The 19,065-nt window shown below is 46.8% G+C and overlaps 1 protein-coding gene across 1 annotated transcript in view; it reads right to left on the bottom strand.

Moving 5' to 3' along the window:
* Positions 1 to 10,848: 10,848 nt before the first annotated feature.
* The window catches only part of PRKCE (protein kinase C, epsilon), a gene marked incomplete at its 3' end in the record, with an annotated part of 314,978 nt that continues 306,761 nt past the window's right edge, over positions 10,849 to 19,065 (bottom strand). Inside the window, exon 14 of the mRNA XM_008574606.1 lies at positions 10,849 to 10,995. Coding sequence (XP_008572828.1) covers positions 10,849 to 10,995 — 147 coding nt within the window. The remainder of the gene's footprint in view (positions 10,996 to 19,065) is intronic.

The raw sequence follows: 19,065 nt of genomic DNA, 5'->3' as shown, positions 1-19,065 counted from the left end.
ATGAACAATGATAAATATATTTTATATATAACCTGGTGCACATCACCTCATCCCCCCACTCCAAGAACAGATTCATAAGCTCTATCTTTACTGTATGTGATGCATTTGTGTTCTAGTCTCACTTTCTGTTCTATCCCATCCTAGCATTCATTACATTTTTTCTGCAGCTGAGGCACCAAATTGATTTTACAACCCACTACTGGGTAGACCCTGGGGTAGGGTAAAGGGACACCAGCAGGTGCCTGGAACTGAACATGATGTAAAAATGCTATGAGGATATCCAGGAATAAAAAGCCTTAGGAGGAAGCAGCGCTCTGCCTGTCATGGCTTTCCTGGGGCCGGACCTGCTGAGCCAGGCTTTGCAGCGAGCTGGCCCCACATAGCGGGCTGTGCAGTGGCAGGACCTGAGGCCGATGGTGCCTATGTCTCCAGCTGCAAGTGGCTAGGCAAGCAGTGGCAAACCTGGCCCTATTCTGCTTCTAACCGCGGGGCTTTTTTTCGTTTATCATCTGCTTTTCAAAGAAGTGTCATTGTTGACAGCTGTTGGTGTTTAGCTATTCCAGGGATATTTTTGGTACCCAAATAAGAAAATTTCCAATTTGGCCCTGGCAGAGGCCATGTTCCTCCACTTACCAATCCTTCCCCCCGCTTATTTATGAAAATCTTCTAGATAGAGATCAGATCTCTTGGCCCAGGATTTACTAATGAGGAGCCTGCTGGCTTTGAAACAGGAACTGTGAATGTTCTAATATGTGCCTCTCAAGTCAAGATGAGATGACCCACCTTCTCTCACCATTCAACAACAATTTCAGGTTTCCTAATGCAGGATCTTAATACCCCAAATTCCCAGGCATATTCTGGAATCAATCTTGGGTCATAAGAGGAGAGAAGAGAATTGAGAGATGGAGCTGGTAGAAAAATATAATCTATAAAAACACTGTAGACCTACAGCATTCATTCATTCATTCCACAAATATAGATTGAATAACTTCTATGTGCCAGGAATTGCTCTAATTTCTAGGGATTCGCATGTGAACAAAATAGATAAAACTCCCTTTCTTGATAGATTAACCATACGTTGCTAACTGTTGACGTTGGGTGATGGACACAGGGAGATTCATTAAACGGTTCTCTCTACTTTTGTATATATTTGACATGTCCCATAATAAAAATTAAAAGTATAAGTCCCAAATCTCAAAAACATGATGCTGAGTGAAAGAAGCCAGACACAAAAAATACATGTGATGTGGCTCCATTTATATGAAACTCTAGAAAAGACAAATCTAATCTCCCATGACAGAAAGCAGATCAGGTTGCCTGAGGCTATGGACACCAAGCTTTTTGGAGGATGGAGATATTCACTATACTCCTTGTGCTGGTGACTACATGGATATATATGTTTTAAGAATGCATCGAATTGTGCACTTTAAATGAGTGAATTTTATTGTATGTAAATTTTATTGCAATAAAGTTTATTTTAAAAGCCCCACAAACTCCTGCCCTCATGGAGAATGTGTACATGGCTGGAAACTGGAGGAAATCTTAGGGATTATTTAAGTTCCACATTTTACAGGAAGGGAATAAAAAGATTCCGTGACTTGCCCAGGATCTCAGACAGGAACAGCAGGGATCAGCACCCAGCTCTGTCCAGCGTTCCCACTTAACTCACTGCCTGTGACACAGGGTGGGTGCTTAATTCTGGAATCCTATATTTTGGGGTGACTGTATTCTGAATCATTCAGTGGAACACCTACAACCCAGGTACCAGTGGGCCTGGGTTTGTCATGCCTCCCCTGGAAAACTGTAAATCCTGTTGCTGCCAAACTCCAGCTGAGATGCCAGCTGCTGCAGGGAGGGGGAAGGAGTCTGGCTGAATTCCCAAGTCAAGGTCTGGTTTATTTTCTAAGTCATCTCAGTTGATAGGCCCCACGCTGGAGGGCTTATCTTCCCATCTCCCTCCCTAAGGCAAGTATGTTTCATATTTCACCAGCCCAGCATCTCAACCCTCTTCCACACCCAGCTGGGCCCACACACCTGAAACACTCCATTGACATCCAAGCTCTGAGCTCCAAGAAAACCACTTTTGAGTGGAGTAGGTCCCAGAAAGCAGCAGCCAGAAACACTTGGCGGGTGGGTGGCTTGCAGGTATGTGGTTAGGCCCTCACTTTGAAGAGACCGAGGTTGATGTGGAACCTTAATGAAGCTTAGCAAACTAACGTGTATTTGTCAAATGCCAGAATTACAGAATAATGTTTGAATGTTAAGTTTAGGCCAAATCCAACTTGGTTACCATTCCCTGCCCCAGCATAAACAACAGGAAGTAAACAGGACCCCAATCTCCTCAAATGCAAAACTGGGTTTCCCAGAACTTCTTTCCTCCATGGCAGATGCGCCCCTGGAGATTCAAGGTCCTCAGCATGGTGGAGTATGAGGGCAGGGAACCTGTCAGTGTGCACAGTGTCCCCTCATACCTACACTCTTCAAAGAGCAAATGTGGGCTGGAGGGCTGGAGGGCTGAGCCCCTCTATGGGGAAGGTGTGAGATTCTTCCTGCTTTTACTATGATGCACATGAACCAGCCTCTGACCACCGCCCCTCCACTCCTGGCTGCCAGACCATCCTTTAGCCCTCTCTGCAGAGATGGGCAGAGGGGCATTGCTCTTCCAGAAACAAGGCTCCAACTGAATGGAATCTTCTGAAACACCAAGGATGGGAAGTGGCTTGATGGGCTCCAAGGCCCACAGAGGCCCTGCTGACCAGCCTGTTTGGGGAGACCCTCTTCATGCCATCTCTCACCCGCTGCCCTCCAACCTTGGGAGGCAAAGCTCAAAACTTCTCCCAAATGAGCATCTGTGTTATGGGTAAAGTCCTAGATTTCACCCTATTGCCTGTTACTCCTTAAATTTCTTGTGTTACAGTCTTCTCCTGCCATCTGAACTTGTTGAGGTGGTATCATTAGGGTGATGGTAGGGGATTCCTTCCCTGCTTTTGTCAACTATCCCCTCCAGGGCTTCACAGAAAGAACAAAGTACATACTCAATTAATCCCTGATCTGGATTCTGCCTTTCCCTTTCTCCCTTCCTTCCTTTTTCCAGGCAGTTCTCAATTCCTAACCCATCCCAGCTTTCTCTGCAAGATCCCACCCCTCCAGAAAACCTTCCCTGATTTCTCCTGCTCTTCTCTCCTGTGATCAGGCATGGCCTAGTAAGTCCTCCTATGCTCCTGGGTAGGCAGTATGTGCATTACTTCAAGTGCTGGTGAGGCAGAGAGGAGATTAAGTTCAATAAACTAGTTTGATAAACCCAGGAAGGAATATTCCAACCTAACAGCCATTAAGTCATGATGGAAAACACAGGAGTTTATAGGAATGCCCAACCAAGCCCAGGACAGCACAGCCCAGGTGGAGGTGGAGGCAGGGGACTAAAACGATGTGCTGGTTGGCCCTCCCACCGTAGGCTGAAGGAATGCTCCTGCAATCAGAATTCTCAGATGGCGAAATCTCTTGTGCACAGTCAGAGATACTCCACAGAGGCTGTTGAGCTCGGCCATATTTGAGAACCTGCTGCACTGGAAGGGCATCTCTCTGGTGACGGCTACCATTGCAGGCCTGGACACTGAGCCATGTAGCTGTGCTCAGTAGAAACACTACTGAGAATGAAGGCAGGAAAAGTACAGTGGTGAGCAAGTTCGCAGAATAAAAGGGGGACTGATAATGCAAGGAAACTCGGGGTGCTCTCCCGAGGGGCAAATGGCTGAGGAATACTGGCATCTGGGGTGAGTCCCCCTCTTACAGCACCTTGCTTCTCTTAGTACCGCCCCCCCCAGCTCAGCCCTGGGCTGCGCTAGAACTAAGCCCCAGCAGGCCCTCCAGCAGACTTCTGACCTGTGCTCCCTGTCAGTCTTCAGAGCCCTTCTGCCCTGCTGCGGCTGGTGCCCTGACTGAGTGGTGCCATTCCTCATCTGAACTCCTGGCCCCTCAACCCCTTGGGAGCAGGAGTACTGTCCAGTCCAGCCTCCCCCAGCCTTAGACTCCTGAAGTGCCAACACCATCCTGCAGGCACTGTGCTAATCATTTCACACCACTGTTTGCTTACTCCTCTCAGCAATCCTGGGTAGCCAATGTTTATTATCCCCATTCTATGGATCAGCAGACTGAGGCTCAGAGAGATGGGAGGGCTTTCCCAACATCCCACAGCCCACAAGGGAACCTGGTTGTGTCTGATTCCAAAGTCTCGCCTCCAAACATCACACCAATCTTTAACTCTTCATTCTGGGAGTCTTGGGATGAGAGGAAGAAGGGCTTCAGCAAGCTGGGGTGAAGGGTAGTGAGTGGAGATAAAGAAACTAAAATGTATTGAGTACCTACAGTCTGCAAAGTCTCTTAGGTGTGTTATCTAATCCTGTTTTTAATTCTAGGAGGGAAGTATGCTCATCCCCATTTCATGGATAAGGAGTCAGGGCTCAGGAAGGCCAGAGGTCCAGAGGTGAGGTGAGTTCTCAGGATCACATGGCTATCCTGTGTTAGTGATTTAATTCTACCCAAGTCTCTTCTGAACTCAAAGCTAGTACTCTGTCTGCTGTACCAAGCTGCCACATGGGCCAACTACCTAAAACAGGTTTCTAGACTTTTCCCATGCCCTCCAGCACTGGCCAGAGCCCTGGCTCTTTGAGCGATCTTGTAGCCCCTTGGATGCTAAAGGTTCCCACTATGGCAAGAACACAGTCCAAGGGCATGTCTTTGCTGAAGGGCTGCAGAACCTGGCCCAGCTCCTGCTCCTGCTCTGCCGAGATGGAGGATGAGGATGGTGTCTAGCGGGCCTCTGGACACTGTTGTCATGGTCCATGCTATCAGGTAGTCCTGGGCAGGTGGGCTGGCTTTAGGGGAAGGGGCTGCCTGTTCAGCAGGGCTCCTCCTCAGGGTGCTAAGTCGGTGAGGGTGTGAGGTCTCGAGCCCACTTCCCAGGTTTTCTCCCAGCACAGCCCATCATGCAGGAGCATGCAGGGGAGGCCTCCCTCGGGGTCCCGCCATGCAGCGAGGATGGCTGGATGGAAACGGATCATGAGGTTGAGAGGGGGCCTCCATGTCACCGGGCCTGAGGGCTCACCTACCTGCAGAGACTCCCCATTCTGGAGGCCTTACCTTAAAGAGGGACATTCACACTGAAGCAAACTTGAAAAGAGAGAACACGTACACAAAGAGAAGTTTACTTGGCTGGCATTTCCCTCATTGCCCTTGGCTTTCACTGAGGACAGCTATTTCTGGGGAGGCAGATCTCTCCCTCCTGCACTGGCTTCCCTCCATTCCAGCCCTGAAGCCCTGGCAGCCATAATCCCAGAGCCTAACGCTTTTGGGGAGAAAGAATGGGTATACGGGAGGGAAGCCAGGAGTGTGCAGAGTATCTCCAAGATCTGCAAGGTCAAATGATGCTCTTCAACCACACCAAATACATCACTCTGCCCCTTATGGTACCCAGAGAGGGCAAGCCTGCCAGTAACACAAAAGCTAACTGTGCTATGTTTATTGGTGATTAGATAATGGCACCATCTTGGAACCAAATCCCCAATGGGATAGACCAGCAAATTCTATGCTTGGAGATTTCCTCCAGTATCAAAGGCCTTGGCTCCAGCCTTGCTGGCTTTCCTGTTCCCCCACCCACTGACTGCTGGGGGACCTGCCACCAAATATCCCACCTCGTTGCCCTTGCTCTGAAGCAAGCCACCTCCAGAAAAATTGATTTGAGTACAGGGTGGCACAAAGTTTTTTGTTTGGTGTAGATGGCACGTGGCTTACACAAAATCAGTTCAGTACGTGGGTGGATTGAGGGTGGACAGGAGGCATATAAAAGGGAAAGCAGAGGAGGGAGAATACATAAGACAGCTGGGAAGACACACAAGAGGAAAAGCTCCAGGCTGAAGCAGAGGCCACTGAAAACATCCTGGGCAGAGGTTAGAGCAAGTGGTGCCAACCTGAAGGCAGGAATCCCAGTGGGACTACTGACAGCTGGCAAGTCGGGGCAGGGTTAGATGGGGAGGCTGAAGGCACCAGGGGAGCAGAAATCTCAGCTTAGCAAACATCTCAAGAAGGCAAAGCCTGGAGGGGACAGCAGCCAGCAAGGTATGTGATGGAACCCAACCAAAGGCCAAATCCCAGCCACAAATAGGGACAGTCTCCTTGGTAAGATCTTCAGAGGGGTGAGGTTTCCTGTGGAAGGAATGGAAGGCAGACCTGGGAGCTGGTCTCCTGATGCATCCTTAGCCCCTTGGGGGTGACCCAGGGACCCCAGCCCCCAGCTGAGTCAGCTGGACAGAGAGCAGGCTCGCTGTGCCTGGCAGGTTTGCCACAGATGGAGGGACAGGCTCCATCCTCGCACGGGAGTGGGGGGGTGGGGGGTGTCAAGAGCTCTGGAATACCCTGCCACTGCACCTTGGCTCTTCTGAAGTCCTAGACTGGATGCCACGATCTCTCCCAGCCTCACCTCCAGCACCTACACACTGACAAAACCAGTTCCTTCCTGAATCAGACAGGCTGGTCACCCCCAGGTTACTCAGACTCAGTACGGCCAGCTGAGGAGAGGGGCACAGCTAGCTATTCAGCAGGTTTCTGGGGCTGGGTGACATTCTGGTCTGATGTCAATGGGGCATGGCTGGGGAGCAAATAGAGCTGGCCCAAGCCAGAGGAAACCTGGTGCTTCTGCATAGGCTTCAGGCACTTGACTGAATCACCCTGGAGGTCTTCAGTCTCACCAGATTAGGGAAGTTTGTGCATCTGGTTTCCTTACTTGTATAAACACATGACCAATGCTTCCCTGAGGCCACCACCACATTGTGAGGCTGGTGATGTTTGCTCATAGACTTGACCCTTTCCCTTCTCACAGTATCTTTCCTTTCACTTAATGTCTGTCCCTAAGACCCAGAATCTAATCATTGTCCCTGGCTGCTTGTGATCCACTGTCCTGGCTACTTCTTCCCAATGTTGGGCTCTAAACCAGTTTTCCTTCCTCCTTTTGGCAAAACCCTTTCTTGCTCAGCTCTCCTAGGAAGGCATCTGATGTGTCCTCAAGTTATATGATTCCTTAAGCCCAAGGAAAGCCTGCCTCATAATGGAACTCCCTGCCCAGAAAGGGACTTCTGCGGGGACATAACCTCAGCTGCCCAGTGCCTCCCCAATGACCTGTGTGGGTGACCATCCATCCTGCCTACAGGAAGGCTGGCCCTGCTTATGGAGCACAGAGCTATCCTCACTGCTGGTACATGAGCCAAGCAGGTGCCCATAACCCAGGTTAACCCCGAGCTGGTTAGAAGAAGGCAATGGCTTATAAACACATCGGGTGAGTTTTCACATTGGTCCTACAAGACTTTCTGAGATGAGAAATACAGTATACTGATCACTGGAATGGGCTTTAGTTCAGCTTAAAATGCATTTCTGCTATACACAAACTCACAGATGACTCAGGCTGGCGCCATTAACATTATTTAGAAAAGAGCTTTTAACTTAGGGACAGATTTGGGACACCTTTCCCACCTGCTAACTCGATAAGGGCTATTCTTTTCTTTCCCATTTTGGTGTTTCTCCTGAGAGAAGTCTCTAGTCCCAAGGACGTACATGGGACCAGATGTTTAAATAACTTGAATAAGTCTTTAGAGACATGTAGCTGACAACTCTCTTGGGATAAACATTATTCAGCTCCAAGTGTGTCCAGCAACAACTCTTGCACAATGTAAGTTTTCCGTTTTCTCCTTCCTTCCTCCAGATGTTCTCATTCTCTCCTCCCAACCAAATTCAGCCCAGCCTAAAACACCCTCCCCCTCATCCCCGTGGTGTCGAGGATGACTCTGGGGCTCAGGCGGGATGGGGCAGAATATGAACACACACAGATGATTTCCAAGTAAAAGATGAAGTCATTTTTAGGAAGTCTGACTACAACAATTTTGAAATTGGTGGTAACTTCTGGACGGCCTTTGCCCTTCCTCTTGCCATCCTCTCAGGGTGCAGTGAGGCCCCTGGAAGCCAACTTGAGCCCTCCAGCAAAGGAAGCGAGCAGGGTCCTGCCCCCACGTCCCAGGTGGAGGGCTCTCGAGAGGCCCAAGGAGTGGAGGGCTGGTCCCTGGTGCTCCAGGTGTCCAGGAGGAGGTGTAGGCCCACCTGACCCCCTGGCACAACTGACTCCCCTGACCCCGACCCAGGGATGTACTTCCTCCTGCTGGTAGCTGGGGGCCCCTCACGCACCTGCCCACAGGAGTGCCTTTGTTCTTGGCCAAGGAAGCTCAAGGCACTCCCTGCCAGCCTGAACCGAGGTGAAGCCTCCCATCAGTTGCCAGGTCATGTGTGGGCACCTCCTGAGCTGTTCTGCTCTCCTGTCCCCTTTCCTCTGTGTCTGGGCTCTTCCCTTCCTGTGGGCCTACGGCCACCTCACAGCTGCTCCTCATGGCCCACCCTGCTCCTTCTCTCCCTCTGAGGGGCAGGGGGCACTGCTGGAAGCCAGGCTCCTCTCAGAAGGCCTGCCCTTCTGTTTGTCTCCAAGTCTCAGACTAAAGACTGGAAGGCCCAGCTAGGAGTTCCTGGCATTGCCAGGGCTTTGGGAAGACCAGAGCTTCTCAGGGCTCCTTAAATCCCAGAGCATGTGCCTCTGCTGGATCTGAGTAAAAACTCCTGGGAAAGGCCCTTGGCCATCAGTGTTCATTACCATCTTATACCCCGGGGAGAGACCATTCTCTGTGAATCCACATGCTAAAACTGCCTGTGTGCCTTTGGTGATTAACGTTCTTCCCTAATTCCATCCCTCCACGTGGCCTCTCGACACTGATTCCTGGCTTCCTCTGTGCTCACCTGCGTTGTAGATGGTCCCCCCAGACCTCCCTGGTTCCCTCCACGCTGTGCCAAGCAGGAGGGGGCTGCTCCTCCACTCAGGCCTGGTGCTCCATAAGCCTAGAGGTTTTGTTGACTTAGAGTCTTGATTTAGGCTTAAGTCCTTTGGTAGACCTATGCTGATGTCTGATCAGCCCTGACATCATCCTGGATTCCTGTTTCTTGGGCCTAGATTCTTTATGTAGCTCTACTTCTCATTTTTCATTGGGTCAATTAATGTAGTAGATTAAATCAAAATCAAAATTTACCCTCAAATCTGAGTCTTTAGTGTCTCCTCCTCCTCTGCTAGGCCTTTGGTGTCCTACTTCCCCCACTTTGTCAGGGGCACAGTTAATCCTGTCCTTTATGAGCGCCTACAGAGGCCCCCAGAGGCCCCACCTGCAGAGGCCTCCAGCCACTATGCAGGCTGGCATGAGCGGTGAGCCTGCCCAGGGAGCTTGCCCCAAACCCTCCCATCTACCAAACCCACAGCATGGGCTTGGCACTGTGGACCCTGGAGCTATGGGGAAAGGCAGGAGTGGAGGTGATATTAACAAAGAAAGAAGGGGAACCTACACCTTGCCTGTCCTAAGCTGTGTGCTGCCCAAAGAAAATCATGATGCCCAAAGGAGGAAGCCAATGTGGAATGGAGACAGGACTGAGTGTCCAGGGACAGTCAACCTTCCATGTCTGGCTGAGGCCTGGAACATGCCCATCAGCTGAGCGTTTACCCCGCAACCCCATGGAACCTTTCTACAAGTCGCATTATTGCCAATAACGGCTCCCCAGAAAACCTCCTCGAATAGAATGGAATTCCTCTGTGATGACTCACAAAGCACAGGGGGCCTTTTCTGTACTTGGAGGTGGGGAAGAGGGCTCATCTGACAGAATGCAGGGTGGCCGAGGGCTGAGTGGATAATCTCAGCTCTTTCCTGCTCAGGACCCCAGCCCCACAGCCCTGGGGCTCCTGCCCAATAAAGTCTTATATTACACACCCTCTCACCTCCCAGTAAGCCTGCCAGTTGGCCACACACACTTTCAGTCTGAACCATCAATTTCCTCATTGGGCTACAAAAGCAAGAGAATTAAGATATCCCCTACACACACAGACAGACAGACAGATACACACACACTTTAAGGAGCATACCACCAACCCTCTCCCCATTCCAGCAGAAGGCCACTACCAGGACATGGCCTTTGTTCTCTGAGTCAAGCCCAGACTGCAGTTCTAGTCCTCCTGCCAACCTCTGAGCTTCAAACACCCTTTATCACACCCCACCTCCCACTGGCACCACAACAGGCCTAAGATCTGAGGCTGAGAGAAAGCAGAGGGATGTGGGGCAGAGAAGAAAGAAGAAATCTCTGAAAAGGACCAGGGAAACGACCTCCTACAGATTAGTCCTCTCCAAGGGTTCCCACAGGGACAGTCCTTCTCAGCTGTCAGTCACTGAGGCCCAGCTTCACACTCTGTGCTAGTCCCACATAATGACCATAACTATTATTCAGTTAATATTTTTCTTTAAATGAACTAACTAAAAACAAACCCATTTACCTATAAAGAAACCTTACATCTCTACCATACATCAAAAACTAGTATCAGTTGTAACTTTTGATCAAAATAAATAGCTCTATTAAAATAAAAAGTGTTTTTCTGTGGCCCATATAAGTCACCATCTTGGTTACTGCTTTTGACAGCTACATCAGGACATATTTTCTACAGTAACATGCTCAGGGCCTGAGAACCCTCTCTTACGGAGAGTCCTGGCCACATTCTGCCTTTGTCACTTTGGCTGTAAACGTGCCCCAAGACCACGCTTTCAGGACACACAAGGCCTGCCGCACGAGTGCCCAGGTCTGCCCCACAGGAGAGTCCTGGCCACATTCTGCCTTTGTCACTTTGGCTGTAAACGTGCCCCAAGACCACGCATTCAGGACACACAAGGCCTGCCGCACGAGTGCCCAGGTCTGCCCCACGGTGTGGCATGTGCTCGGGGCCCAACTTACAATTCGTGGCTTGAAGGGCGGCTTGATTTTCTTCTGCTCCAGGAGCACCCAGTCAATCTCCTTGAAGAACGGGTGCTGCTTGATGGCATCCTCGCCATTCTGCGCGGCCACGCAGCCCAGACGCTTATGGGGGTTCTTGGTCATGAACTGCAGGGACGAGGACATGAGACAGGATTACTGACAAAGGCCCCACAGGCAGAGAGAACCTCCTACTCTCTCTTGCCTGGTGTCCTTGAAGGCAAAGCACAGGGGCAAAGGCTACATGCTACCGGAGCAGGAGAGCCACGGATAAGGAGGGAAGGGTGGTAAGTGCAGGCGAGACAGGAATGGCACCAATGCATTTCACCTTTGTAATCTACGAGTCCGTGAGTTCGCCCCTGCTTAAACACCTCGGGCGGCCCACACGATAAATCCACACTCCTTAGTGTGGCACACACGAACTTCTCAGTCTGAGCCCTGTCTACTTGCCAGGCTTCCGCATCCTCTATTCTCTCTGGTTGAATGCCCCTCTCCAGACCCTTGGTATCCTTTAAGAACCAGTCAAAATGCTGCCTTCTCTGTGCAGCCTCCCCAGATGTCCCCTCTTTTGATACCTTAGAGCCCGTGTTTCTCATATATTTAATGATAATTTGTCTAAACATCTCTTTCTCTTGATGAGCTCTATGGTTTGGGAATCAGTCTCATCTGCCCAGCTCCGGCTCAGTGCCTGGCTCCTACTGTGCACTCCATAAACTGTAACGACTGAACAGGAGGCTGAAGCCTGGGCCTCAGGGCCGTGTGAGGAAGAGAGGCATCAGGACCGTCACTTACTGCTGCACAGTTGTGCACTGCATGACTCTATGGTGCAAAGGGCCTTCTCTAGAGTTCTGCACCACCTTTATATAGGCAGCAGCCTCCGAGACACAGCTCAGTGGCCAGAGTCATGGAAAACCTGGCCTGGTCCTGCAATCAAGTGACAATGTGAGGAAGTGAGGTGTTCCAAAGCCCAGGGAGTAAAAGACTCCTCCTCACTTCCTTAGCTCCTCCTGTCCTCCCTCTTCTGGGAGGAAAAGCCTCAGTGCTAGGAATAAATATATAGGTTTGAACATCTCAGGAGCAGCCCTGGAGACAGAGGCTCTCCTCAGAAAGAAGGTGCTCTTCTCATGCACTTCAACCTCCTAACCAGCTAATACAGGCATGACCTCTAACTTCTGAGTCTCTGTAGGTCAAATTTCTTCAGCCTTGGTGCTATTGACATTTTGGGATGGACACTTCTTTGTCATATAGACTGTCCAGTGCATTAGCAGCTTCCATGGCCTCTACCTGCTATAGGCCAATAGCAATCTCCCCACCTATAGCTGTGACAATCAAAAATATCTCCAGACACTGCTGAATTAGGACAGGAATGTGTGTATGTGTATGCAAAATTGCCCCTAGTTGAGAACTGGTGCTCCAGGTCATCAAAAATGAAAGGGCTCAGCTGGTGTGCAGTCAGGGGGACTCCCAGGAAGGTATGTTGGGGTGGTGTCAGGGCCTGGGACCACAGCCAGCTCTGCCGGCATGGTGTTCCGGCTGCCTCGGGAGCTGGAGGTTTTTTCCTCAGCCACTCAACTGACATGGAACAGCTCTGGGAAATAGAGGGGGCAAAGGCTCCTGTTTGTACCCCTAGTCAGTTACCCAAGTAGGGTGGTGGTGGTTCAGAGATGCCCCCACATGGCAGCTCCAAGGTGCAAGTAGAGGTAGAACCACTGGACACATGCCTGTCGAGATACAGAATTGAGTGGAAAAAGCAAGATACACTATTGAGAGGAAAACAAAATACAAGTACAGCATTCTCACGTTTGTATAAAAAAGGTAAAGAAAGAAGAATTTATAGTTGTATTTGCTTGTATATACCTAAAGAAATTCTGAAAGGATATATGAAAAGCTAAAAGCAGAGTTTACGCATGGGATTGAGGGTGTGGAACTGGTCAGATGGGACCAAGGATGAGATAGAGACCTTTCACTGTGTCCCGTTTGAACTCTGTGCTTTTGAAAAAACCATGTTAATGTAAGTAACAATCAAGTAAATAATGAATAATGTTACAAGCAAGTAAATAATGAAATAAAGCCTTAAAATATAAGCTAGAAAAGAATTTAATTTGAAAATTTATTTGCATTTCCCTGATGATTAGTTTAGCTCTGTTTACAATAACCAAACTATTGGAACCAACCTATGTCCATTGTGGATGACTGGATAAAGAAAATGTGGTATACATACAATGGAATACTACTCAGCCATAAAAAAGAATGAAATTCTGCCATTTGCAGCAACATGGATGAGCCTGGAGAAAATTGTGTTGAGTGAAATAAGCCAGGCACGGAAAGAGAAATACCACATGTTGTCACTCATAACTGGGTGCTAGGAAGGAAGGAAGGAAGGAAGGAGGGAATGAAGGACAGACAGACAAGACCACAGTAGTGCATTGAACTTTCAGAAGAAGAGATCAAATCTAAGGATACTAGTGATGGGGAGGAGGGAGAGAGAGAGGTTGGGGAGTGATAGGTTGGGTGAAGGGCATGGGGAAGGATTACAATTTGTAATGACGAATATGCTTATAATAAAAAAAATGAAGTAATAAAAAAGAAAGAAAGGTTAGATAATTGAGTTCCCCTAAGCAAGATTCCTTCCCACTGGGTGATGCACCCTCCCTGAAAAAGCCTCTGCTTTCCTGTAGGAAAGTAAAAATGGAAGAGGTGGGAGAGAAGTCTGGCCAGGAGAGTGACTCGTGGACGCTGAGAGCCCAGCTAAGCACCTGGCCTGGCAGGTGCTCAGGATTGGCCCATGAACACCCCCCTCTCCTTCTTCTGAATGTATGTTAGTCTCCATCTATACCATGTGCTGTCAGGAGTGATGGGGACACCGTGATGGCATGAGAGACACGGTCCTTGCCGTCATGGAGCATGTAGAAGAGTAAGGGAGGCTGAGAAGACACAAATAACTACCTAAGAGAATCAGTGAATTGAAATTGTCCTGAATGACATGAGAAAAGTACAGTAGCTATGAGGGTACATTGGGGACATGACCTCTTGGCAGGGAAGGTGACAAAGGCTTCCCCAAGGAAGCACCATTTGGGCTGAGGCTTGAAAGAGGAACAAGAAGTCCCTAGGCAGAAGGGGAAGGATGGAGGATGTTCAGGGAGAAGGAGCCCTGTGCACTAAGGCCTGAGCAGGAAAGCACAGGTGCATTCCAGGACCCAGACATGGGCCCATATGGCCAGAGCTGGGCCAGCGAGGGGGATGGTTGAGGGGCAGACATGGCCCCATGTGGGACCTTGGAGGCTGCATTCAAGATATGCGGTTATCTAACCACAATGTGCACTGAGGAGTCTTATGTAGGTCATGAGCCATGAGATGGTCAGATTTGGTTGACAAGATTTATAAGATCTCTGGCTGAAGTTCAGAGATGACAAAGAGACAGAGGGGGAGTCCTGTTAGGAGGTCCTGCAGTCCACCAAGGAGAAGTACTGGTGGCTTGGACCAGGCTCGTGGTGGCAGGGCTGGAGAAAAGTGTCAAAAGTGGAAAATGTTAGGAGGGAGGAAGGACTCACTGATTGACTGGGTGTCGGGGGAGAGAGGGAGATGGCAAGTAGAGTGACCACATTTCTGGCCTGTGCAGGCAGGAGGGCAGGGTGCCATTTACTGAGCCAGGGAACCTGGGGGCAAGCAGATTTGAAGGGGAGGATCAGAAGCTCAGTTTTGGGGTACACTGAATGTGAGGGGCCATTGGACAGCCAAGTGGAGGTACTGAGTACGGAACTGGATATAGAACCTGGAGGCTGGGAGACAGGTCTGGCTGGTGATGTCCATCCTGAGCTGCAGAATTAACTGATGTTGGTGCAGAGCACAGGCCAAGAAAAGGGCCAAGGGTGACCCATGCAGGGGTTTTTCTTGGCTCCCACAATCCTTCTAATTGAACTAGTTATAACCATTTCACACTGAGAGATTTTACATAGAAATCTGGATTTCGGGCTTTGTTTGTAAAGCTGAATCTGAGGAGATGAAATCTTCATCCCTATAGGGTAACAATCAGCTGGAGTCCAGGAGGGGCCACCCCTTGACACAGGTGTAGGCTGTCCAGTTTACTCTGTCCCCTCCTAGCCCGTTCACTTTGCATGTTACCTCCTTGGCTCTTATAGGCATTAAAAGTGCAGTCTGTGCTGAAAAGTAAAGAGTGGAACACTAAGATGCTGCATTAAATTTTTCAACAAATACTCTGTAGCACCTGCAATGGCCAGGCACTATTCTCAGACCTCAGAATGCATCTGTGAGATAAACTGACAAAAATTCCTGCCCTCCCAGAGCTTACATGCTTGTGGAAGGAAACAGACAATAAACATAGTACATAATTTGTGTAATATGTTAGAAAGTGGAAAATGCTGACAGAAGCCTGAGAGCTGCCAGGCCTACACACCTCAAAGCACCCATGCCAAAGTAGGTAGGCACCGCTGTGGAATTCCCAGCCCAGGCCAGTGCACACCTCCTAGAGAGGCCCTAACGACACCAGGCTCACAATGCCCCAAGCCACCCACCTCAGAACAGGTAGATGCTGCTGCAGGACTCCCAGCCCAGGCCAGTCCCCATGGCCCAGAGAGGCCCAAGCCTCCTGCCCAGAGGCACCAAGGCAGCTGTGCCAAATTGGCAGTCCCTGCAGGATCCTAGCCAGACATTATGATGGAAGAAGTGGACCATGAAATCCCCTGTCACAATGACTAAACACCAAACGAAAGATACCAGAAATATGAAAAATCAATAAAGTACACCACCACAAAAGGGTAATAATAATCCTCAAGCTCTAGATCCTATAGAATAGGAAGTCCTTGAAGTGACTGGCAAGGAATTTTGAGCAACAAATGTAAGGAAACTAAATGATATACAAGAAAATTCAGTTAGACAACACAATGAAATGAGAAAAAGTATACAGATCTGAAAGAAGAAATATACAAGGAAATCAATGCCCTGAAAAAGAATGTAGCAGAACTTGTGGCACTAAAGAATTCATTCAATGAAATAAAAAGCGCAACAGAGAGTTTAACCAGCAGGCTAGAACAAGCAGAAGAGAGAATTTCTGACCTTGAAGATGGGCTGTTTGAAAAAACACAAGTGGACAAAAAAAAAAAAAAAAATAGAAAGAAAGAAAGAAAAGAGAATTAAAAACACTGAAGAAAATCTAAGAGAGATAACAAACAACCTTAAGCACTCAAATATGCGAATCATGGGTATTCCAGAAAGGAAAGAAAAAGGAAATGGCATTGAAAACATATTTGATGAAATAATGGCAGAAAACTTCCAATGTATAGAGAAAGACAGAGATTTTCAGATTCAGGAGGCTCAAAGATCCCCAAACATATTCAACCCAAAAAGGTCCTCTCTAAGACATGTTATAGTCAAATTGGCAAAACTCAAAGACAAAGAGAGAATCTTAAAAGCTGCCAGAGAGAAGCATCAAGTCACCTATAAGGGAGCCCCAATTCAACTTTTCATCAGAAGCCCTAAAAACAGAAAAGAATGGGATGATATATTCAAAATACTAAAAGACAAAGATTGCCAGCCAAGAATACTTTAGCCAGCAAGGCTATCCTTCTGAAATGAAGGACAAATAGAATATTTCTCAGACAAATAAAAACTGCGGGAGTTCACTACCACATGACCAGCTTTACAAGAAATTCTCAAGGAAGTACTGGGTTTGGTGTCTGAAAAACAACCACTGCTGCCATAAATACTCAAGAAAAAACAAAACCCACTAGTAAAATAAAAATGCTAACAATAAAAGGAACAAAAAGTTTATCTACCACCCCAAGAAACAAACAAAAACAGAAGACAAATAGTAAATCAGAAAGAAAGGAACAAAAGATACTTAAGACACCCAAACAAAAATCAATAAAATGGTAGGAGTAAATCAACACCTTTCAGTAACAACTCTTAATGTAAAAGGATTAAATTCACCACTCAAAAGACACAGACTGACTGACTGGATTAAAAAGGTGGACCCAACTATATGCTGCCTTCAAGAGCCTCACCTCACCTGTAAAGACACACATAGACTAAGAGTTAAAGGATGGAAAAAGATATACCATGGAAATAGAAATGAAAAACAAGCCAGAGTAGCTATTCTTATATCTAATAAAATATACTTTAAACCAAAAACTATAAAAAAAGATAAAGAAGGCCACTATATAATGATAAAGGATTTAGCCATCAAGAAGACATAACAATCACAAATATATATGCACCCAAGGTCGGAGCAGCCAGATTTATAAAGCAAACACTATTAGACCTAAAGAATGAGATAGGCACTAGTACCATAATAGCAGGGGACCTGAACACCCCACTCTCAATATTCGACAGATCATCTAGGCAAAGAACCAGCAGAGAAACACAAGATCTAAACAACACTTTGGACCAATTGGACTTGGCAGATATCTACAGAACATTCCATCCAACCTCAGAATATTCATTCTTCTTACCAGCACATGGAACATTCTTCAAGACAGATCATATGTTAGGTCATAAATCAAGTCTCAACAGATTCAAAAAAATTAAAATTATCTCATGTATTTTTTCAGATCACAATGGATTAAAGTTGGAAATCAATAACAAATGAAACTCTGGAAACTATACAAACACATGGAAATTAAACAGCATTCTACTTAATGACATATAGGTCCAAGAAGAAATTAAACAGGAAATAAAAAATTTATTGAAACTAATGAAAATAATAATATATCATACCAAAACCTGTGGGATACTGCAAAGCCCGTACTAAGGGGGAAATTTATCACATTAAATTCTTACTTCAGAATAATGGAAAGATTGCAAGTAAACAACCTAACACTTCACCTTAAAGAACTAGAAAAACAAGAACAATCTAAACCCAAAGTTAGCAGACTGAAAGAAATCAAGATCAGAGCAGAACTTAATGAAATTAAAACCCAAAAAATGATACAAAAGATCAATGAATCAAAACGTTGTTTTTTTGAAAAGATAAATAAAATTGACAAACCATTAGCAAGGCTAATTAAAAAAAGAAGAGAGAAGACCCAAACAACAAAAATTAGAAATGAAAAAGGTGATATTACAACTGACACTTCAGAAATACAAGAAATCATTAGAAACTACTATAAACAACTATATGCCAACAAATTTGAAAATCTAGAGGAAATGGATAAATTTCTGGACACACACAAACTACCAAAACTGAGCCAAGAAGATGTAGAAAATCTGAACAGACCAATAACAATGAAAGAGATTGAAGCTGTTATCAGAAGGCTCCCAACAAAGAAAAGCCTGGGACCAGATGGGTTCACTGCAGAATTCTACCAAACCTTCAAAGAGGAATTGATACTGATTCTCTACAAACTATTCCAAAAAATTAAAACAGAGGTCATTCTCCCAAACTCATTCTATGAAACAAACATCACCCTGATACCAAAACCAGACAAAAATACAACAAAAAAAGAAAACTACAGGCCGATATCCTTGACGAATATAGATGCAAAAATCCTCAATAAAATACTAGCTAACAGAATACAGCAACACATATGTAAAATTATACACCATGATCAAGTGGGATTCATCCCAGGGATGCAAGGTTGGTTCAACATACGCAAATCAATAAATGTGATACACCATATCAACAAAATCAAAGACAAAGACCATATGATCACCTCCATAGGTGGTGAAAAAACATTTGACAAAATTCAACATTTGTTCATGATAAAGACTCTCTACAAGTTAGGTATAGATGGAAAGTATCTCAGCATAACTAAAGCCATATATGATAAGCCCACTGCCAATATCCTCCCAATATCCTTAAGAACAGGAGCTAGACAAGGATGCCCACTCTCACCACTCCTATTCAACATAGTGTTGGAAGTACTAGCCAGAGCAATCAGAGAAGAGAAAGAAATAAAGGGCATCCAGATTGGAAAAGATGAAGTCAAACTGTCCCTGTTTGCAGATGACATGATCCTATATATCAAATAGCCTAAAGCCTCTACAAAAAACCCCTTAGAGTTGATATATGATATCAGCAAAGTTGCAGGATACAAAATCAACACAAAAAAAATTGGTAGCATTTCTATACTCCAACAGTGAACATGCAGAAAAAGAAGTCAAGAAAGCTAGCCCATTTACACTAGCCACCAAAAAAATAAAATACTTAGGAATAAAGTTAACCAAGGATGTGAAAAATCTCTA

This window comes from Galeopterus variegatus, unplaced genomic scaffold (assembly GCF_000696425.1).
Source record: "Galeopterus variegatus unplaced genomic scaffold, G_variegatus-3.0.2 Scaffold1073, whole genome shotgun sequence".
In the NCBI taxonomy this organism is placed as follows: Eukaryota; Metazoa; Chordata; class Mammalia; order Dermoptera; family Cynocephalidae; genus Galeopterus; species Galeopterus variegatus.
The sequence above is the reverse complement of the archived record's forward strand: the minus strand, read 5'-3'. Positions and strand labels throughout refer to the sequence as shown.